The sequence below is a fragment of the Myotis davidii genome, unplaced genomic scaffold (assembly GCF_000327345.1).
Source record: "Myotis davidii unplaced genomic scaffold, ASM32734v1 scaffold499, whole genome shotgun sequence".
NCBI lineage: Eukaryota > Metazoa > Chordata > Mammalia > Chiroptera > Vespertilionidae > Myotis > Myotis davidii.
This window is the reverse complement of record NW_006290677.1, coordinates 150,864-174,549: the sequence shown is the minus strand read 5'-3', so window position 1 is coordinate 174,549 and position 23,686 is coordinate 150,864. Positions and strand designations below refer to the sequence as shown.

At 42.7% G+C, this 23,686-nt stretch overlaps 2 protein-coding genes across 9 annotated transcripts in view; one reads left to right on the top strand and one right to left on the bottom strand.

The window, feature by feature from the left end:
• DDIAS (DNA damage-induced apoptosis suppressor) overlaps positions 1-14,530 on the bottom strand; it is a 28,320-nt gene extending 13,790 nt beyond the window's left edge. The window contains exons 1-3 of one of the 2 annotated variants that reach the window (XM_006763729.2): positions 14,425-14,530; positions 14,078-14,313; positions 9,228-9,322 (exon numbers count right to left, since the gene is read on the bottom strand). In XM_006763729.2, the coding sequence (XP_006763792.1) occupies positions 9,228-9,247 (20 nt within the window). In that variant the 5' untranslated portion in view covers positions 9,248-9,322; positions 14,078-14,313; positions 14,425-14,530. The remainder of the gene's footprint in view (positions 1-9,227; positions 9,323-14,077; positions 14,314-14,424) is intronic. The other variant, XM_015563899.1, reaches the window with a different exon arrangement.
• Positions 14,531-14,561: 31 nt separating this feature from the next.
• The window catches only part of PRCP (prolylcarboxypeptidase), a 77,671-nt gene continuing 68,546 nt past the window's right edge, over positions 14,562-23,686 (top strand). Inside the window, exons 1-2 of one of the 7 annotated variants that reach the window (XM_006763732.2) lie at positions 14,562-14,643; positions 15,934-16,113. In XM_006763732.2, the coding sequence (XP_006763795.1) occupies positions 15,949-16,113 (165 nt within the window). In that variant the 5' untranslated portion in view covers positions 14,562-14,643; positions 15,934-15,948. Of the gene's footprint in view, positions 14,679-14,724; positions 14,813-14,896; positions 15,201-15,933; positions 16,114-23,686 lie in introns of those variants that run through there. The other 6 variants (XM_006763730.2, XR_001513846.1, XM_006763734.2 and 3 more) reach the window with 6 other exon arrangements.

The window sequence follows — 23,686 nt, the reverse complement described above, 5'->3', positions numbered from 1 at the left end:
AATATTCAGTGAATACATAAAAAACTATAAGCAGAACCACACAATTTAAGAACATTTTATATGTCATATAATAGGATTTTCCTCCTTTTCATTGAAAGCTCTCTTCAAAGCCTTTCTTTATTAACAAAAAGAATGACTTTTCTTTTTTCCCACATCTTGTACTACTGTATTTCTATAGTCTTAAATGTTTTTTTTCTCTCTTCTATTTGGTTTATTCTCCCCAATGTGTTCTCACTTGAGTCTCTCTTCCTTGTTCTTTATGTGCTAGTAATTTATGCTAGAGAACACAAAATAGTAATATGAGTTGTATTCCTTATTCCCTTCCCCACCTTCAAACACTCCCCTACCGCAATGTTTCACATTTCTTTGTGTGTGTGTTCTTCCCCCCACCCCGCCGCCCCCGCCCTAACTCCTTCCTCTGCCCAAAATGTTTTCTTTTTTTCTTTTTCGGAGATAACATTGGCAAATATGTTCTCCCACGCAGTAGATGTGCCCACAACCCAGGTACATGCCCTTGACCGGAATCGAACCTGGGACCTTTCAGTCCGCAGGCCGACGCTCTATCCACTGAGCCAAACCGGTTTCGGCCCAAAATGTTCTTTCACTCTCCTTACTAAGGCTTATTCTTCTTTAAAATTCTTTTCAGGGCTCTTCTTCTCCTGGAAGCTTTCCCAGGTTTAGTAATCCTACTTTATTTATTTAAAAATTATTTTTATTGATTTCAGGGAAGAAGGGAGAGGGAGAGAGAGATAGAAACATCAATAACGAGAGAGAATCATTAATCAGCTGCCTCCTGCACACCCCGTACTGGGGATTGAGCCCACAACCCGGGCATGTGCCCTTGCCTTAAATTGAATCTCGGACACTTCAATACACAGGCCAACACTATCCACTGAGTCAAACCAGCTAGGGTTAATCCTATTTTTTAATTTACCACTTACCAACTTATAGTAAATTTGTTTGTGTGCTTTTTAAATGTTTTTTCTTTTTTTAAATCCTCACCCAAGGACATTTTCATTGATTTTTAGAGAGAGGGGATGGGAGAGTGGGAGAAGGGGAGAGAGAGACACACACACAGAGACAGAGACAGGGAGAGAGAGAAACTTCAATCAGTTTCCTCTCCTATGAGCTCCAACTGGGGCTGGGCATTGAAGCCACAACCTAGGCATGGGAATCAAACCCAAGACCTTTCAGTGTATGGGATGACACTCCTACCAACTGAGCCAAAGCAAAAACTTGTTTAATATGTGTTTTTCAGGAACCAGAGCAAGAATCATCTTTTTATATCTCCATGCCTAGCTCAAAATTTGTCAATCTGATCTTTAGTTATTAAATTTTTTCCTGATTTTCACTTTTCCTCTTCTTGAGCCAGTTCCAACAAATACCATTCGACATAAAACACCATTTTACCAAATCACAAAATAATTTTATATGTCTATATACATTACAGTACACAGAATAGTTTCATATATGGTACCTTAATTAAGACTTATTTTAACCATTGCTTACATTTTATACTCATTTTGGATTTATTTTCTTTAATTGTGGTCATATGAGCAGAGATGATTTTATTTAGAGTTCTAAAATAAAATTTTATATTGTACCAAAACTATATTGGCATGCATCAAATCATATTCTTCACAAAACTATTGTCAAATTCAAATTTTAGGAAATGGGTTAAACCTGTATGATGACTAGGACACTGTGCCAAATGTTGTGGGGAAATTTAAAAAAATAAGACACTTCCTGTCCTTAAATGTTCACTAACTGGGCAGACAACTTACCAATAGATGAAAAACATACAAGCAGAAATATTTGGGAATTAATTTCTAAGTTAAATGTATAAGAACTAATTGTTACAGTTTTAAAAGGAAGGTTGGTTAAACTGTCTTTAAGTATTTACTGCACTCTAGTGGATAAAATAAGTATGTCTAGAAAATTATAACTAACAAATTTGAGAATTGAAATGAAAAAGGTTATCAAGTATTTGTGTTTTACCTTGTAAACCCCAGAAAATTGCAAAAAAACTTCCCATTCATTGTCTGGTGGACAAAAATGTAATAATATCCTTTTAGATAGTTACTGTTAGTTATTCTTTGCTGTTTCCATAGTGTTTCCTTTATGATACTTGTCATCTAGTTTGCTTTGTCTCTCTCTCTCCTGTTTGACTTGCAGTATAGGGAATCCATGTTTGATGCATTGGGAATGAGTAAATACTAAAGTTAGGCAAGCACAATGATAGACTTAACAATTTCATATGTGGTATTTCTTGCAATTTATCTTTCTTTTTTATTTTATTAGGGAGGTTGGTGATATAGTATTACATTTATTTCAGCTCCATCATAGTCAGCAAACCATATTCTGGTGGGAGGCTAAGTAGGGGTGGTGTGGTGAGAGAATGGAGCAGGTGCACAGGGGGCTGCAGCAGAACAAGGCTAATGTATGGGGCACCTGAATTCTTGGTTTAAAAACCCCTTTATCTTGTTTCAACTATAAACTTATTTTTTTAAATATATTTTATTGATTCTCTACAGAGAGGAAGGGAGAGAGACAGAGAGACAGAAACATCAATGACAGAGAAACATCGATCAGCTGCCCCCTGCACATCTCCCACTGGGGATGTGCCCGCAACCAAGGTACATGCCCCTGACCGGAATCGAACCTGGGACCCCCCAGTCCGCAGGCCGACGCTCTATCCACTGAGCCAAACCGGTTTCGGCAACTATAAACTTATTATCAGCCACAAATCAATTGGGAGAAAGGGAGGCTCAAAGGATGAAAGACAAGTGCTTTCACTGAGCATCAGAGAATAATGCCAGTGTACTGAGGAAACACATTTACATTACTTCCTCTAAGGAACAGAATGTGGTACATTCTGTGGTACAGAATAAAAGCGCTAAGAGAAAAAGAAGCTGATCCTGAACCAGAGGAAAAGAATTTCCAATTAAATAAATCTCTAAAGAGCAAGGTATACAATTATATCTAGTAGAGCTTTATTCTATTATAATCATTCGCTAATTTTGTTACTTTATGAAAAAAAGTAATCAATTAATCCTCAATTTCTTATACCTACTTGTACTTTTAATGTAACTTTGTTCCATTACCATCAGGAAATCCTTTTACCATCGGGGGAATAAATTCCCATTTACTTAGCAAATTCACAGAAACAGGGGTAGAGAAAGTTCCAAAGGGCAGGCAGCCACTCATTGCTTTGGAGAATAAGCTATCTTTCCATGCTGTTCTGTAGCTTTTGACCCTTTGTGCCAACTCCCAGGTCTGATGACTTTTACTTATTGATTTCAGAGAGAGAAAAAGGGAGAGAGAGAAACATCAATTTGTTGTTCCACTTATTTATGCATTCATTGGCTGATTCTTGTTTGTGTTCTGACTGGATAGAACCCGCAATCTTGGTGTATGGGGTTGACGCCCTAACTAACTGAGCAACTTGGACAGTCTCGGGTCTGATGAATTTTGATAAAAGAAAAAGCTTGTTCCTCTTCCTAAAATGCTGAAACTTGGTATTTTTTTTCTGACTTTGAGCAAGAAAGAAATGGCAATTCAACTTAATTAAGTAAGCCTAATGGTCTTAAATCTCTTCTATTGTTTATGGCTTTATTTTATTTTTTTAATATATATTTTTTTATTGATTTCAGAGAGGAAGAGAGAGGGAGAAAGAGATAGAAACATCAATGATGAGTGAGAATCATTAAATGATTAAATCATTAAATGATTAAATCATTAAATCATTAATCTGCTGCCTCCTGCACGCCCCGTACTGGGGATCGAGCCCGAAACCTGGGCATGTGCCCTTGACTGGAATCAAACCTGGGACCTTTCAGTCCACAGGCTGAAGCTCTATCCACTGAGCCAAACCGGCTAGGGCTATGGCTTTATTTTTAATTATAATTTGTCATTTTGTCTATCTTCCATTTAAACTGCCAAATATGTTAACATGCCTGAATTTTCTACAATATCTTTAACAAAAAGCCTTAAAATAATAAACACTGCATTTAGAATGTCTTCCTTCCACAGTTTAATGAATGCCCAATACATAAATATTAATTTATGGTCACATAGCTTTGAAGTTTCTTAGCTCTCTGGGCTGTCAGGAAAAACGTAAAACTTAACAGGGCACCAACTAATCTGGCCCACATATGAAACTGAAAAAGCCTCAGATTATTTTGAAACAAATTAATTATCAGAAAACCAGTGCATGCCTTAGAAAGAAATGGAGTTATTAATTAATTGCAGTATCATATGTAATTATATCATTAATGTAACCCCTTTTTCACATGGTCAGTCATTAATTCCAACACTGATGTATCCATATTTGTAACAGTTAGATCCTGTTTTATGTTAATAAAATGGCCCTATGGCTCTTAACTACTCATTATAAGACACATATTCATTTATTTTTATTGATTGTAGAGAGGGTAAGGGAGAGGGAGGAAAAGAGAAACAGAGATATGAGAGAAACATCGATGGGTTGTCTTCTCTACCCTCCCCCATTGGGGACCGAATCTGCAACCTGGGTATGTGCCCCATCCAGGAATCCAACCAGTGACCTTTTGGTGTACAGGACGACCAAGCCATACCGGCCAGGGCTAAGACACATATTTTTCACCCTGGGCCCAGGAATTAGTTCCAGTTTATCACAGGGCTTACTCAAGTTCAAATAGCACTTTGGATTCCCCACAAATTAAAGGGTCATGATACTCAAGACTTTTGCTACTGTAGGGCATTGCTCTGAAATCAGGAAGTCCACACACTGGGTACAAAGGTGTGTGCACCACAGCAAGTGCTATAGCAGCAGGGGACACCAATGTGCCCCACATTTCTAAGGTTTGTACTCCAGTCTGGCCAGGACAATCCCAATTTATGCCTCTTTCCCAATTTAATTACTAATAGTCCCCTCCTCTCCTACTACCACTTAAATGGCTCTTGGTTTGGGCTCTGAATGGCACGGTCCCTCTATGGTGTCAGTGTGACTGCCTAGGAGAGGGTATCAGCATCAGCCACACACTCTTCACCTCCCTGCAACAATATGGGTTTCTATGTTGAGTCCAGATATCTGACCCCTTCCTTACTGTGAAAATCATTTGGGGTTTTTTTTGGTTGTCCTTTTTGGCCTGTTGGCCAGAGTGTTTAATAACTTTAGTCTTCAAAGAAAAATAATCTCTGTCCACTTTTCTATCTAAAAACCTCCCTAAAAAAACCTGATGATTCAAATAAATGAGTAACTGGTAAATATCTGGAACTTCATCTCCAAACAGCATTTAAACCTTTTCCCTGGCTGGGTGGCTCAGTTAGTTGGAGCATCCTCCCATACACCAAAAAGTTTGCAGGTTTTGATTCCTGGTAGGGGCACATATCTAGGTTTTGGGTTCCATCCCGGATAAGAGCAATACAGGAGGCAACTGATTGATGTTTCTCTCTCACATGATGTCTCTCTCTCTCTCCCCTTCCTCTTTCTTTAAAATCAACAAGCCTATCTCCAGGTCAGGATTAAATAAGTAAATAAACAAATAAATAAACCTTAAATTCTTAATAGCCAAAAAATAAATTTTGTTTCTCACCCCCTATGCCCATGACAATGTGTGGGTACTTCTTTGCTTTCTTTAACCAAAGGGTCCTTATTGCCAGAGACTAAAACTAACAGTAGTTAGCATATTAATGCAAAAAGACTCACTGGAAGGCTAATGGACTTTGATATTCAGCAGGGCTGAAAATCAGCATAATATTGCCCTGCTGTGGGCTCAATGGCTCAAGGCAATTTCCTAACCTGAAAATCCTTATACTGTTTACCAAACTTTACCTTTGATCTGCCTGTATGCATTGCTAAAGGACAAATGTTTATTCAAGTAAATAAATAGTGGACCAGACCAGAAGTTGGTGTGTCTCTCCTAGAGAGAGGTTTCCACCTGGCCCCCCATGCCTGCTAAATTCATATTTCTTGTATACTATTTTCATTTGTGCGTCGGCCCCTCCTTTGGATCCTGAACCCTAGCCATAAAAGATTTCGGCACCTTATGATGAATTTCTCAAACCAGTAACATCCCGGTCAAAGATAGCCTGATCATGCCACAATCAGCAACAGAAACAGCAAGCAGCTTTTATTTATTTATTTTTGGACTTTGGTTTCACCCTTTATTGGGAATATGGGGCAACATTACAGTTTTGAATAATTAAATCAACAAACCCTTCCAGGTAGGTGCTTAGAGGAACAACAGCCCCGGGTCCCGCCCCTCAGCGGTCCTCACACAAAGGTTGCTTCTGCTCACATTTTCTTCCCCTGGCAGTGTCTCCTGGGGGAAGGGAGGCAGTACCCACATACACAGAGCACAGTCTCCCCAAAGCCCAGTACATATTAAGGTGAACCCAGTTTCCAAGAACAGATGTGCACACGTCCTGAAGGGGTGGCATGACGGTTCTCTCTGCTTTGAATGCTCACATACAGGGAGCCAGGAACCAGTACCCTGATTCCTGGTTCCAGTCCATAGCATGCGTCCTGAAAAGTGGCCCCACAGAAAGTGCTCATTTAAATTGGGCCAAAAAGGAAAAAAAGTCCCCAGGGAACCCTTCAGGAAGAAGTGCTCATAATTGCTCACTTAAACTGGGCAATGAGGGCCTGTGCCCCGAAACCAGTCTGGAGGAAATGCTCAGGAGAAACCAGCCAGGACAAAGTGTGCACAGCACTGCACACCAGCTGGCTGAATTGCACCCCTCACCCAGGGACCCCTCTGCTCCTCAAACACTGGCTACACCTAGAATAGCGAATGTGCATTCAGGTCTCTCCATGACCCTCAGAGGACCAGCCCTGACCTCATACAATGCTGTGAAGCCACCAAAAATTAACTGAAAACAAACAAACAAACAAACAAACAAACAAACAAAACCCTCACACAGCAATTTCCCACAGCAATCCCTTCCAGCAAAGTTTGCTAGGCCCTCTGAAGACCGCTCCTGTCCCCTGAGCAGTCCTTGCATAGGAGACATCCCCTCACCTTTTCCTCCTACAGTGGCACCTCCTGGGATAGATACTGAGGAAAAGCAAGTTCTCTCAGAACAAAAGCAACCAAATGTCTGCAAGTGGCAGCAGGATGATTCATGTGTTCCTTTTGCTCTGCACTTAGGTAAACTGGGATGGGAAGTAGTGCTCTCCCAAATCTGATCCAGAGGCAGTGCTCACAAAGTGCTGACCAAATCTGGTCCCACAGGAAGTGCTCAATTTGAGCCTGGAGGATGCGTCCCCGGGAGACCAGCCTGGAAGCTGAGCTCACAACACGTGGCCGCACTGGGAGTTCTCACTTAAATTTGGGCCAAAGAACATGTCCTTAGCGAACTGGTCCATGAGATGTGCTCACAAAAGATGGTCTCATGTGAAGTGCTCACTTAAATTGGACCTGGAGGACATGTTCTAGGGCAGTGGTTCTCAACCTTCTGGCCCTTTAAATACAGTTCCTCAATGTTGTGATCCAACCATAAAATTATCTTCGTTGCTACTTCATAACTGTAATGTTGCTACTGTTATGAATTGTAATATAAATATCTGATATGCAGGATGGTCTTAGGTGACCCCTGTGAAAGGGTTGTTCGAATGTCAAAGGGTCTCAACCCACAGGTTGAGAACCGCTGTTCTAGGGGAAACTGGTCCAGAAAAAATGCTCATGTGAAAACAGAGTAGAGAAAGTATTTACAGAACACTAGCCAGCTGAGTGCACCCCTTACCACAGGCATCTCCTCTGATCTTCAGATGGATGGAGAAATTGCCTCCAAGTTTCACCTTGCTCCTTACCCCAGACACCCCCACTACCTCTCACAGGTTGGCTGGAAGTGGATGGAGCAATGTATTTAGGTCTCTTCTCATCCCTTTCCCCAAGCAGCCAGGCCTACTGTCCATCACAGGCTAGGTTAAATCTGAGATGAAGAATTTGACTCCAGGTCCCTCCTCAACCTTGACCTCAGGACACCCTCTGTCCATCACATACTTGGTGGAGCCAGAAAAAACCCCATCAGCTCCAGGTCTCTCCTCACCTGTTTCCCCATGCACTCTTCTGCCCATCACATTGAGAAGGCTAAAAAGGGCTAATTCAAATGTAACCCTGATATTTTGGGGCTAGCAACTGGAATCCATGCCAGCCAGATTCTTGATAACCTATAATTAAGTCATTACCTCCTTCCCAGAAACTGGTCTTGCAGAACCTGTTACAGAGGCCATAAAACTGTGAACAGTGCACTGCCCTGGAGGGAGGGTTATTAACGCTGGTGCCATGCCAAACCATCAGATATGGCCTGGAGACCCCAAGGCCTGTGAAAAGGACTGGAAGCATAATCCCTTTTTTCAGGACAAAAGACCACAGGGAGATATAAAAAGAAGCCCCCTGCATGTTTCGGTAATCAGATTTGGAAAGCTATTCCCTGAGTCCGCTGGCGTAATTAAACAGTGTCCCTCCATTTCTTTAAAGTGTCGCTTCATTTTCTTGGGTCTTCTGCAACAACATGCTAGGCTGGTGTCAGGATGAATTATTTGCCTCCAGGTCTTGCCCTTTTCGCCTGGACAACCTGGCTAGAGCCAAGATGCAGAATTCAGCTTAAGGACTCTCCTGGCCCATTAATCTCAAGACACCCTTGGCCCTTCACACCATGGCTGGAGCCAGGAGAGAAAATTTGCCTCCAGGTCTCCTTGTCTTTTAACCTATGAACCCAGGACATAAAGCCACACCCAAAGACTCCAGACCCCAGACACATAGCTAAAAAGATTTGATACCAGACCACATGGCATGGATTCCAATTGCTAGCCCCCAAAATATCAGGGTTACATTTGAATTAGCCCTTTTTAGCCTTCTCAATGTGATGGGCAGAAGAGTGCCTGGGGAAACAGGTGAGGAGAGACCTGGAGCTGACAGGGTTTTTTCTGCCTCCACCAAGTATGTGATTGACAGACCCTGGGGATGGAACCCAGATCCATAACCAAGACGTTATAGCCAGACTCCAGAGTTGGAGGCGGACAATGGCCCCCAGTTGCTGCCAGACGCAGAGGCTGAACCAGATCCTCATGATGTAAACAGACTCATGACTCAATAAAGAAAACTCATGACTCTCTAAGTTCATGCAGCTAGCTTCACAAACGCAGAAAAGAGGAAAATAACTCAAAGCACTTCTAAATTCTACCAAACACTGCAGAAATAGACCAGGAAGGCGGACAGAGTGAATAAAATAATGCCTACCTTTGCTGGCAGATGTTCATGATCCTTCAGGTGCAGCAGTTTCCAGAAGTTAGCAGTGTCTTTGCCATTAATTTCATATGGCTGGTTCATCAGTACTGTGGATAAAAAAAATATTTTCCTGCCCTTGCTGGTTTGGCTCAGTGGATAGAGCATTGGCCGGTGGACTGAAGGGTCCCAGGCTCGATTCCAGTGAAGGGCACACACCCAGGTTTTGGGTTCGATCCCCAGTGTGGGGGCATGCAGGAGGCAGCCGATCAATGATTCTCTCTCATCATTGATGTTTCTATCTCTCTCTCCCTGTCCCTTCCTCTCTGAAATCAATAAAAATATATTTTAAAAAATTTTCCTCACACGTTCTAAGTTTTAACAGCTGGGCTAATAATTAAATTAACAAGCAATTCAAAGTTTAATACATGTAAAGGGGAGTTTGCATGCAAATGAATAGCAAAAACAATGAGGTAATATTGGGTATATAGGACATTTTGGAAAATGGGGGAACAGGGTCTTAGACTTTAGATGAAATGGGCTATAAGCAGGTAATTCTAAAAAAGTGCACATACATGGCAGGATACTTTTTTTTAAGGCAACCCTCAACGCAATAGCACATGGGGCGGGGGTGGTAAGGAGGTCAACAAACTCCTGCGTGGAGTCTGGATTTCTAAAGCTAAGGTGATTATGCTAAGATTCTCTTCCTAAACCAGATTTTTCTAACTAAATATCTTAGGGAAAAATGAGATGAGAACCATAGGTTCTTTCTCAGTCTTTTGTTTCTTACCAGCTTAAAATCAACACTCCAGGCACAAAACTTTGGCCCTCTTCATTCCCACCTTTGAAACTTTAAATAAAAGTTTTATATCCACAAGCTAAATTACTAGATTGTTCCATATTTCACTGATATAATCACTCAGTCCTGAGAATAAGTTAGTTTAGTTAAATTGTTAAACCTTATTTCAGGAAACAGTGATGTTGATGTACTCCCAAAATTTAAATGTCTGATTATTTGCTTATGTGGGAAAAGAACAAACTTCCCTCTAACCTCAAGGTTCTATTTCCTGATCTAATCAAATATATATGAGGCAAATTAGCAACAGAAAATAACCAAATTTAAGACATATATATGTATGAAAACTTCACATACATGAGTCAGAGACTCCAAATGCATAGAGGATCAGAGATAGAAAGGAAACTTTGGTATATAAGACATTCTGAGCTAGGGATGATGTAAGGTACCTTGCGAAATTGTAAAAGCAGAGGCTTAGTAAAAGGTGCTAGTCCCAAGATGTACACTAGATGGCAGCAAAGAAGAATATTTACTGGCGGCCTCAACTCAGATGTTATTCCTAAAATCACACTAGCTGGCAGTATGCATCGGGTTTTGAAAGGGGACCCACTCTGAGAGTAGAGGGTCCACTCACATCAGCTCTTGGTCATATTCATGTTGGGAAAATTATTTAAAGTCCTGTAACACGAGCTCAGTTCTGGGTCCTGTGACTGTCGACAGAGGTTCCTGTCTGAGACAATAGTGGTTCCTGTCAAACCAGCTCTTGGTCTTGTTAGTTTGGTAAAAGTCCCACCTGAGAGAATAGTGGATCCTGTCACATGAGCTTTGGATCCTGTTACTATGGGAAGGAGTCCCACCTGAGAGAGTAGTGGGTCCTGCCACATAGGCTTTGGGACCTACTATTATGGGCATATGAGACATTCTGAGGTAGGGATATAAGGTGCCTTGAGGAATTCATAGGGTCCTTGCAAAATGATAAGAGCAGATGCTTAGTGAAGAAGCATCTAGTCCCAAGAAGTACACTAGGTGACAGCAGAGAAGAGCATTTCCTGGCAGCGTGCACCTGAGTGTATGGAGCTGTTCCACTCTGAGCAGGGAGGGTCCTGCCACATCAGCTCTGGATTCTGAGTGTTGGGAGGGGTCCCACCTGAGAGTAGGGAGTCCTGTCAGGTCAGCTCTGAGTCCTGTGAGTGTGGGGTGAGTTCCCTCATGCAAGAGTTGGGGGATCCTTACACATCAACCCTGGGTCTATTTAGTGTGGAACGTGGAGCCACCTGAGAGAGTATGGGGTCCTCTGACATCATCTCTGGATCCTGTGAGTGTGAGGAGGAGCCCAACCTGAAAGGGTAGGGGATCTTGTGACATTAGCCCTGAGTTCTGTAAGTGTGGAGAGGGTCACACATGAGAGTGGAGTCCAATCACTATAGCTCTTGGTCCTGTGAGTGTTGTGGGGTCTCACCCTGTAAAAGTTGTGTGTCCTGTCACATGAGCTTTGTATCCTGTGAGTGTGAGGAAAGGTCTGTTCCTGAGACTTGGGGGTCATGTCACATCACCTCTGGTTCTTGTGAGGGGAAGGGTCTTTCCCTGAGATAGCAGGGGGTCCAGTTACATCAGCTCTGGGTCCTGTGAGTGTGGAAATTAGGTCCTTTTCTGAAAGACTTGGGAGTCATGTCACATCAGCTCTGGGTCCTATGGATTAGGGTGGTGGACTGGGGTCATACCTGAGACAGCAGGGGATCTGATAACCTTACAAATAATATTTATAACTATTTTCAAAAATGATCAGAGGGGAGAAATCACATAAGAGTGTTTTATGGAATAAACACTTAACCATGGAATACAAATAGGAATTAAGGTGTTATCTAATGGTTTCCCCAAGGGCACATACTTGGTCTAATTTTTCTAAAGGCAGTCATAAGATGTCCCTGAGAAATGATTTACTAACCTCATATGAAAACTCTAGAAAGGGAAGAGAGGCAGGCAGGAGATGGAAAATTAAATAAACAAAAAACAGAGACAAAACCTCTTGCCTAGAGAGAAATATTGGTGAATAATATTTTGTAACATTATTCAGGAAAATCTTAGTGAGTACAACACACAGTTTGTCCACTGCAATTATGATAGTGTTAACATAAGCATTCAAACCTGTGAAGAATTTTTCTGAGTTTATTTGAGCCAAAGTGTTGACAATTGTTGGGAAGCAGAATCTCAATGGATTGAGATAATGCTCCAGAGAATGGCAGTTTTGGATCATGTTTTATACATTACCATCAAAAGAGCAGATGTAAGTGGGTTACATGAAATCCACTGGTGATAGCTTAGAGAGGTGGGAGCAAGCAAAGCGGGGAAACCTCTGGAATTGGATAAAAGGTAAAATGATAAGACACATACTCCTTTTACTTAGGTGAGTGCAGGATAGTGAACAGTCAACAATTAACTCAATAATAACGAGGGGATCTGTGGTCTCCTCAGAGTGGTGTCTGTGCTTTGAGGGGTCCAGAAAAAGGAAAATTACTTTGACATTCCAACTATATGTTACTGTAGATGCAAAAAGACAGTAGGCTCAGTTAAGGTAAAGACTGACCTTTGTCAGGGAAGATACCAGTCTAGGCTATGAGTACCCACCATAAACTGCTTTTTAATTTTAAAAGGTTTAATTTCAGACCATCCTTTGTAGTTACTTTAGGTCTCTGAGTTTGCAAGGCTTCCACGCAGTCAGGTTAGCATGTGGCCCCTTTTCGTCCACAACAGGTAAAGTACTATTCTAGGGATAGGGAAGGGAACAGGGTTACAAACAGAAAAAACAGGCTTGTGTTCAAGGAATTTATAATCCATTGGCTAAGGCAATGTATAATTGCCAATGAAGTGACACAAAGGTGCACACAATATTTGCAAGCTCCAGACTTCCATATCTGTACTGCTTATCTGAGAGCCAACAGTATTTGGATGTCTCACAAGCATCTCAAGTTTTAATAGGCAAAATACCTGAATTCTTGGTTTCCTCTCAAACCTCTTTACTTGTAGTTTTCTCCGTATCAGTAAATGGCACTACTCTCCATCAGTAACTCAGGGGTTAACCTAGGAATCATCTTTCATTCCTGTTGGCCTCAAGTCCCACAATACACCCGCAGGTAAATGCTTGAGTCTATTTCCTTATCTAAAAACCATCATTCACTTCTCCCTCCCCCCTGCCCAACCCCACCTTAAGCTGCCACCACCTTAATGCAAACCACCATTATCTCCTGCTTATGTTGCTCCATTTACTTAGTTAAGTGGTCTGATCTTTGCCAATCTCTCCAGACTCATCTCATACAACCGTTCTTTCTGAATATATATTCCAGCAACATTGGTTGTTTCTTAGGTTCTTGAACATGAAGATGCCAGGCTCTTTTTGGCCTCAGGGCCGCTGTACAATCTATTCACTCTGGAATGTTCTTCCTTTCCTGTTCAATGCCTAGATTATTCTCATCTCATAGGCCTCGATGTAAGTGTCAACTTCTCAGAGGCCTTCCCAGACCAACCTGATTCAGACAGGTTCCCCTGTTATTCCTCTAAAGTCCATCTACAGAAGGGTTAAGTTCCACGAGGGCAGGAATCTATCTTGTTAACCACTGGAATCCCAGTACCTCGCAGTTCTTGGCACAGAGGAGAGAATCACTTAAAAATTATCCGCAGAATGAATAACTAACTGGAGGTGAGGGAGATGGTGTATCTGAAGAACTCAAAAAGCCATTCTGTATGGCGGGAACCTAGGGCTAGAGTGCTGAAAAACAAAGCTGGAGGGTTGGGCAGAGGCCCGACAAGAAGGGCCCCCATAAGCCATGTTAAGGAGCTTAGATTTACATCCGAGGGAAGATCCGAGAGACGGGAAGGTTTTAAAGGGGGCGGGCCCGGACCAGATCTGAACGTTACCCGCCTGGCAATGTGGAGCCTGGCTTGGAAGGAAACAAGATTGAAAGGAGAACCAGCTGGGAGGCTCCTGTCATAGCGACTGGCTAGAAGTGAGCGATAGGAAGGATGCTAGAAAACTCGCACGTTTCCGGTTTGAGCCCACCGCTCAGTTACTCACTTTTCCCCCTGGGCCATCAGAGCAGTTTGGACAAGACCCCTTTGCAGCACGTATGTATCCCTGAGCACCTCCAAAGCCGCAGTGTCCACTGTCCTTCCTGAATGTCCAGTTCCAGATGCTCAGCCGTGTCTACATCGATAGCACAGTCAGTAAATGCTCAATAAACGCCGGCCCAGCGACGGCAAGAGCACGGTCTAAAATGAAAATGACCGTCCTTCTCAAGAAGAGGCGGACTCCTGGGAAAACAACAAGGAATGCTCTGAGTCTCACTCATAGTGAGATTAAGGGGTTCGTTAGGAGTTTCGGGGCCTCGCCCTCCCCGAGACCCTCTCCCCGTAGCCACTCACCGCAGGCCGAGGACGCAGACCCTGCCCGGGCAACACGCCCTGCGGCAGGCAGAGCCGACTCCAATCGAACTTCCCGCGCCTCTTTCCGCCGGAAGTGACGCTCCGGCCGTGGCTCCTGAGAGCCAATCAGCAGACGGCGCCGCCGAGGGTGGAGATTAACCAGGATATGCTGTGAACGTTTGGGACCGACCCTTTTCGTCAAAGTGGGAGTAGGGGCAGGTGTGACGAGGTTTTCCCCGGCTGGCGGAGCAGTGGTACTGCCTGTTAGGGGCCGTGGGGCGGTGCGGAGCCCGCTGGGCCATGGGTGCCGCGGGGAGGGGTGGAGCCGCCCCTCGGACGGGGCTTCGGCGTGGTGACTGCCGGAGGGTGACCGCTGGGTGAAGAAGGGGTGGGTGGGGCCGCGAAGTCCGGCAGGGGCTCTGCCCGAGGGGATGGCGCTGCCCGAGGATGGGGACAGAAACGGGTGGCAGCGGGAGGCGGGAGAAGGGACCGGGCCGAGCGGGATTCGGGGGCTGTGGCGGCCTCTCGCGACCTCTCTGAAGGGACGGGCGGTGTGGGCTGCCCGGAGGGTCGGGCTGCTCCACGGATAGGGCCCCGCAGGAGGGGGTTGGACTTACTGGGGTGGAGCCGGGGAGCCGGGCGGAGCGCTCTGCGGAGCCGCGCTCCACTTCTGAGTGACCCAGTGCAGCCCCGCACCTGTCAGGACCGGTTTCTATAATGGGAACAGCAGTCACACGGAAAGATTCCCGTGAAAGGCGAGCGAGAGGAGATGATGTGTGCGCTGCGTTATGCCCAGCGACATAGTGATATGTGGTGTACGATCCATAAGTTGCCACGGGAGCTGTTCTTATTACTAGTGTGTGCGCTGCGTTATGCCCAGCGACATAGTGACATGTGAACGATCCATAAGTTGTCACGGGAGCTGTTCTTATTACCAGTGTACAGTGGGGCCTTGACTTATGAGTGCCCCGACTAACGAGTTTTTTGAGAGACCAGCTGTCGCTCGGCGGATTTTTTGCTTTGAGTTGGCAGAGTAACTTGAGTTAACGAGCTCCTTAACAAGCTCGGTCTCGGAACAAATTAAACTCGTAAGTCAAGGCCCCACTGTATTGGTTTTATGGAGGGCAAGCCGTGTGGCAGTGGAAGTAAGACGGACAGGGTAGGGATGGGAGGTGACGATAAAGGCGAGAATGTAGGGTGAGCAGGAGGAAAGGGGGCGATGTCGGTGAGGATGGGAGTCCGCGGTCGGTCAGGTAATTTGGGGGCCCGGGATGATGAGAGCAGATTTGGAGTCACCGAAAGGAGGGTGGACTCTAAAGTGGAGATGGCATCAGAGGGAATTGAAATGTGGTGGCGCCCTTGGGGCGGGGGTGACCCGGGTGATCGGGGATTGGGCCGGGCTGCGGAGGGGCCTGGCGACTGTGGGTTTCTCGGGGGAGGAGCCAATGGGTGGTGGGCGGAGCCCCGGGCTGGGCGCATCTGCCGGTCTACCTCCCACCCGCACTGCAGCCGCCAGCCTGAGCCATGGGGCGCCTCGTCCTGCTTCTGCTCCTGGCTTTCCTGATGCCCGGGCTCGCCATCCCCGTGCCGCCAGCACTAAAGGCCCTCAGCAACCTGCACTTGTCCACCAGCTTTACATCCCGCTCCTCTGTAGTCATGAAGTACTCGATTCACTACTTTGAGCAGAAGGTAAGGCTGGGTAAGGGGCTAGGAAAGGACTGGGGCTTGGCGGTCACCCGCCCCACCGACGGGACCCCAGGCACCGGAGCCCGCCCGGCATTTCAGGCCCCTAATGCCTGTGACTTGTCCCATCTCTGGATCACGTTTTCTAGAGGGTGGCCCCAAACCCAGTTCTGTTTAAAAATCTCTCCTGGTACCAAGAATTTACTCTCAGTCCTGGCTCCATACGCTTCTGTAATTGACCTGGACAGTCACTTCGAGTCCTGCTCCCTGAGGATGCTCTAATTCAAATTCCCTTGACCTCCCGCCAAATCCAACTTATTTAATGCCAACTCTGCTCCCTACTCCGCCGTAGCAGTCATCCTTCATCACAAAGCTGCCCTTAAATATAAACTTCCAGTATCTTATTTGGTGAGCCTATATAATCAAGAGCTAATATGCTAATTAGACAAAACAGCAGAACCACCCTCCTGACATTTTTCCGGACCACTGTCCGGACGACCTTCCAGTCCAAGCCGGGACTGCAAGGGCTGAGCCCCTTGCACCATTTTCATGCATCGGGCCTCTAGTATCTAATATTTAACCTAAAACACCAGCTTGTCATCCTATGCTCAGCTCAAAGTTGATTTTGTAGCCCTTTTATTAAGAGTTTTTAATCTTCCCCATTCTCCGTAGGAATGAACATATATGTAGCTCCAGCCTCTTCTTTCAAAGTCTTCAAATGTTGATCTAGGAGGGCTATTTCATTTCTTTTATTCAAAATAACTGAATCAGGAGACCAGACAAAGAATAGTTCATCACTTGGACACATCAAGGCTCCTGGATACATGTATTGTAAAAGACTCCTTGGGATGTGTGGCTTGTGGTTGCAAGGCTTTCCTGCTTCTCACTACCTTCTACCTCCCTTGCTAGCCCCTCAGACTGGGCTGTGAGTCCTGAGGGCATCTTACTGTGTGATATTGTGGGAAAAGAGAATCAGTCCACCTTGTGGGCATGGCTCAGTAGTTGAGCTTTGACCTGTGAACTAGGAGGTCACTGTTGGATTCCTGGTCAGGGCATGTGCCCGGGTTATGGCTGGATCCCAAGTAGGGGTTGTGCAGGGGCAGCTGATCAGTGATTCTCTCATCATTGATGTTTCTATCTCTCCCTCACCCTTCTTCTCTGAAATCAATAAAAATATATTTTTAAAAAAAAGAGAGAATGGGTTCTTTCAGGCTGTCATTTTCATAAAGAGCAATATCTACTGTATTAATCAGGGTTCTCTAGAGAAACAGAACTAATAGTGTGCGTGTGTGTGTGTGTGTGTGTGTGTGTGTGTGTGTGTCTCCACAAAGAGAGATTGATTATTTTAAGCAGTTGGTTCATATGATCATGGAGGTTTGGTAAGTCCAAAATTTGCAGGGAGAGCGAAGGAAGAGTTGCAGTTTGAGTCCAAAGGAAGTACGCTTGGAGACTTCCTTCTTGCTCAGGACAGGTCAGTTTTGTGATATTTAGGCTTTTACATGATTGATGAGTCCCACCTGTATCATGAAGGGTAGATATGCTTTACTCAAAAATCTGCTTCACTGATTGAAATGTTAATTCCAAACAAAAAAAAGCCTTCATAGAAACATCCAGAATAACGTTTGACACTGTGGCCCAGCCAAGTTGACATGTAAAATTAACCATCACATCTACCAAGGTTGTTGTGAGACTTAACACATGAGAGCATATGCACAGTGCCTGGAACATGGTAGGGACTTAAGGAACTTAACAGAGTAGTGCTGGCTCCTTAGCCACCCTGTCCTAAAAGTACACTCTCCATAGTACTACACATTTCAGATTGATCCAAATGCGTGCCAGTTGTGGAAATGCTTATTCTAGAAACCTAGTGGTTAGTCATCTATGCTCAGTTGTTCCTATTTAACTACTGACCAGTATTTATGTTAGAACGCTGCAACTTAGCCCAGCATTGAGCTCACGGCCATTGACTCTTGTAGGCCTCTCCACAGCTTCCTCCTTGTCTGCTGTGAGGCAGTATCAGTGGGCTTGATACAGTTCTCCTTTCAATTTCTATTGCAGTTCCCCTTTCCTACTCTTGTCACAGTGGCTAGTAAAATGTGTCTATGACAGGCCCCTCGGAACAGCCTATTGCTCTTGTCTTCTTATTCCCCTCCCCACTTCTTGTCTTATTATTGGTTTATCTATTGATGGCCTTCTCCTTAGACCTAGAGTATAGTGGCACAGATATTATGTGAATTCTGAACTGATTTCTGTTTTTGCTCACAGAATCATTGTCAGAAGGGGTCACAGAGATCATGTAGCCCACCCCTTAGAAATGATGAATTGACCTTGATCTAAATTACTGAAGGTCAGGATTTGATAGAATTTGAATACCATATGGGTTTGAGAATGAATTCTGTTTTTACCACTACCTGAGTAACTTTAGACAAATTACTCTGAGCTTCCATTTTTATAATCAGCAAAATGGAGATAATTTTATTACCCATTGTACCCATTTGTTGTGAAAATAAGCTGGTATGTGTAAGGTACTTTATTTAGCACAGTTTATGTCATTTAATAAACACTCAATGAATGGTAAATATTATTTTATCTCATAAGTTTTTTGCTTGTTTGTTTTTTGAGAGAGAAAGAGAGAGTGAGTTTTGTTGTTCCACTTATTTATGCATTCATTGGTTGATTCTTGTATGTGCCCTGACCAGGATCAAACCCACAACCTTGGCATATCGGGACAGTGCTCTAACCAACTAAGCTACCCAGCCAGGGTCTATCTTGTAGTTTCTTAATGTACATGGCTTTAACTTGCTTCCTCTCTACTCAGAATAAAATATTTAAGTCATCCCTTTTCATGATCTAAAATAGTTACTCTGAAAAATATGAAAATCTGTGTGAACTCTTTTCTGTTACAAATATTGTACAGAAATTATATACCAGTGGGATATAATTTAGTACACTTGTAAATAAGGTATAGAAATTGACATGTTTCCTTGCTTAAAATAATTTTCTTACTAACAAGATTGATACATAAAAAAAGGCATATGTAACTTTTTTCTATGTCATTTTGAATTTGGTAAATTATAGAGTAGAATATATGATAATGTATTCTTTTAGGTTTTTGCAGGTACCTTCTCTTCTTAATTACACTATCTTTTTGATATCTGAGTTTTGAATATTTTACCAGTTAATGCTAAAATGCACTTTCAGTAAAAATTAATTTTAGGTTTTACATTGTTATGTTTATATATATCTCTCAGCATATTATAGGACTTTATGTTTATGCTTTAGGCACTTAAAGCATTTTAAAAGTTTGGGTTCTGGAATCAGCTCATGTTATGACTTTGGGCAAGTTGCTTAACTCTAGATCTCACTGTACTAACATATTAGGAAAGAGTTTTGGATTTGCTGATCTCTGATGCCTGTAATTCTGTTCATTGTGGGCCTCTTGTCTATAGGGCACTGTATTAGGAGTAGTAGGGATGTGGGCACAAGTCTATTTTTTGCCCTAGTATTGATTGCCTTTGGTAAATAAGACCTAAATAAATTTTTCCATTGCAATGTTGAATAAAATCCAGACTCATATCATGTTAAGTGTTTGGTTGTTTTTTTTAAAAAATTAACTCTGCCACTGACACTACTTATAACACAGAACATTGTATTTATGTTTATGATTTTAAAGTTTGCTTGATTATGAGTGAATTGGAGAAGAAAGAAGAATGATAGGTAAGAAGAATCACTGATGATATGTCTTATCTTACTTGTCTTCATTCCTAATGTTTTGAATAGTGCCTTCTACATAGTAGTTCTTTGAGTTTGCAGGCTGACGCTCTAGCCACTGAGCCAAACCGGTTAGGGCCATAGTAGTTCTTAATAAAGGTTTTTTGAATGGAAAAAATTTGCTATAAATTAAAATGAATAAGGAGTTTGAGGTGGGTGAGTAAAATGAAATATGCAGTACATAAATATCTAATGTATTAATAATAACAATCTGCTACCACTTATTGGAAGCTTTATATGTCTTAAGTATTCTGCTAAATACTTAATAGACATTAACTTATTTAATCCCTATACATGCTCTATGAGGTAGATACTATTATTGTCCTATTAGTGGCCCAGTGCATGAAATTTGTGCACATTAAAAGGGAATTTATTAGAGGAAATATTTTAATATTGCTATTTGCTCTTTTTCTATAAAGAAGTATCAGAGATGAAAGAAAATTAGTAACATGTATATAAAATCTTCCTCCTGTCAGAGTCTGGGGCACGCGATGGGACCGAGAGTCAAGTCCCTGCCCATCTGCATGCACCTTGAAATCATGCAAGACCCAGACCCAGCTGGCCCCACACCCATTGGGCAAGATCCAGACCCAGCCGGCCCCACCCCCATCAAGCCCCACCGGGCAGGGGGCACTGCCTTAGGTCCCCCGGCCCAGCGCCTGGCAGGGGGCACAGCCTCAGGTCCCCCATCAAGCCCTGCTGGGTGGGGGGGGTGCAGCCTCAGGTCCCCCAGCCTGTTTCCACGCAGCCTCAGGTCCCTGCTGATCGCTTGTTACGGCTCGTTATGGGAACCCCACCTCCTGCTGTGGGCGCAGCCATCTTGTGATGGTGTGATGGAGTGAGGGTCAATTTGCATATTACCTCTTTATTATATAGGATTTTGTAGGTAAGAGAGCTATCATATAGAGAGATTAATGTACATGTTCACGATAAATTACTAAACTGTACAGTTTTTTTTTTTTGAAAATAAACTCCCACAAATTTCTTGTTCTAAAATAAATACCATTACCTCGGTTATTGCATAAGTCAGAACAGGGTAGGTTATATTGCTGTAACAAAACTCCAAAATTTTCGTGACTTACCCCAATAAAAATGTGATTCATACTGTCTTTTCATTGGGATGAGCAGTGGGTTCTGCTTATTATACTCTTTTGGAGACTGAGGGACTGATAGAAACTTCTTCTCAATATTTGCTCTCATAATCATTGTAGCTGTAGAAAAAGAACCTGGAAGAATTTGTGCCAGCATATAAATGCTCCAGCATGAGAATGACACATGTCACTTCTTTTCACAATTCATTGGCCAGAACAGGTTATATTACTGCATCTAATCACAGGGTGGGAGACAAAAAGTATTGACTTTGGAGTGCCAAGAAGGAACAACTCAATTAGTCACTTACTCATCCACCTATCCACCTACACAGGATTCAGCCAATCCTTTTACATGTCTGATACTGGGCTAGTTCTTAGGGAGGTCTTAGCATATCCTGACATATATAACAAGGCAGGTTGATTACATCTTGAGAACTTTACATTGTATTTGTTGACCATTCCTGTAGCATATACTCAAACTTGTATCTGAAAAATATGGAAAAGCACTGATAAATTTGTAATGTATAGGCATATACTAGTATATGGCAACAACTTACAGATTTCTTCAAAGAATATTCCTGAAGTGAGGCTGGTCTACTCAATGTTTTCTTGCTCTTATCATTATCATAATTCACTGACCTAGTGTGTGTGTGTGTGTGTGTGTGTGTGTGTGTGTATATTTGTGGTCTATATATATATACACACACACACTAGGTAGATGTGCCTTCAAAATACTGATATGTGGAAGACTGTCTATCTCCATATATATATATATATATACACACACACACACACACACACACACATATATATGTATATATATATTTATTGAAGCACATGACAAATAAATGAATTCACTTATTAATATTGTTATTTAGTAGTTAAAAATAATTGTTCTACCTGTCTTTTTTTTAATAATAAAAGATACAAAATTGTTACAGATTTTTATAAAAAAATCTCAAGCATGCTTTGTAAGTATTCGTTAATTGTTCATCAAAAAGCCAAATTCTGCATTGGTAATCTATATATTATTGGGGGATTTATAAAAATTTTTCTTCTTATGGTTCACAATTTAAGAAAAATCCTAGTTCTTATTTATGAGCAGTGAATAAATGAACATTTATTTATTAATCTGGGCCAGGTATTATGCTAAGCCCTTTTACATATTTGTTTTCAATTATCACAATCACGTTTTAAAAATAGATGTTATAATTGAGGTTAATAGAGATTAAGTGTTTTGAGCAAGTCATTAAGGACAATATTGTGAGTTCCATTTTAATCTAGGATATTTCATTCAATTGACATCTAAGTAGTTGTAACAAAACCGATGTCTCTATATATTTATATTACACATTCAGTCTCTACAATGCTCCTGTGCAGTTGATATTATCCTCATTTTTAGAGATGAAACTACTAAGGTTCAGAAAGATCAAAGGAGGAAATACCCAAAATTTCCCACTTGCAAATGTTCTGATTTCTCATTTCTAGATTGTAGATGATTTGTGGTCTATCTATAAAATGGAATATATTAGTCTGATAAAAAGGATGGACTTGAATAGTCATGAATTGGTAAATGAAAAAAAACAAAATAGAAAATTGATTGAACAATGTGTTTCCAAACTCATTTACTCAGTTTTTATTAAGTGTCCACTGTGTGCTATGCATTATTCTAGGCACTGGGGGAAGAGCATTTAAGGCATGAAGAAGAGCAAGTAAAAAAAACCCTGAGGTTGGTGTGTGCTAGGCAGGTACAACTTCAAGGAGGTTAGTATGACTGGAGAGACATACCCACGGGAGAGAGTAGTAGGGGATGATGACAGTGAGGAGGAGAGAGAGAGCGTAAAAACTCCTCTGTCAGAGAAGGATGTAAATGGTCTAGGGAAATAGAATTTGATTGCAGGGCTGCCTTGAAGTCTCATGAAAGTTAGTAAGACCACTTGACATGGCTGTACATTTCTCTAGCTATATTCAGTTTCTTGGGTATGGGTATGAAGTTGGTGGGGAGTTCTTTTTAACCAGTGTTGCCCTTTGTTTCACAAAATGACTAAAACAAAATGAGAAAGAGACATGGGGACTGAGGTGTATATGCAAGGGAATGATTATGCTCATGCACCATGGAATTTAAGCTGAGTAAAGAGGGAATGAGGATGAGGTAAGGGACAGGGAAAAGGTGGATTACTGGTACTAATATATGAGGTGGGAGGATTTGAGGAATCATAGTAGTAGAGGGAGTGAAGTGAAAAGATATGGGGAAGTACTAGAATGTATGCAATTAAGTGTATGGTGGGATTGCAGTTACTGGGAGTGACGATCTAGGATTTAACCATGACAAGGTCATTGGAGCAGAGGATAAAAAGGAACCAAGAGGCTAGGAAATTGAAATCACTAAGAATTTTGAATGGCTTTATGTTGGAGTGACAGTGAACAGGAGATAAAATCTTCAAGGAATGAGGGAAAGTGAATGAGGGATGGGTGATGATTGTAGCAAGAGAGGTACTGGGGTGGTGCAGTTTTATTACATAACTAGAAGCCCGTTGCAGGAATATTCCTGCAAGAATAGGGCTTTCTCAGGCCAATCTCGCCGCCAAGCCCTGCCGCTCAGGGCCGCACACGGGGGTCCCAGCTGGCAGCGGGGCTTAGGTGGCACACGGGGGCCCAGATGGCAGCTTGCACTGGCCCGCCCTGCCTGCAGTATGCAAATTAGCTGCCATCTTTGT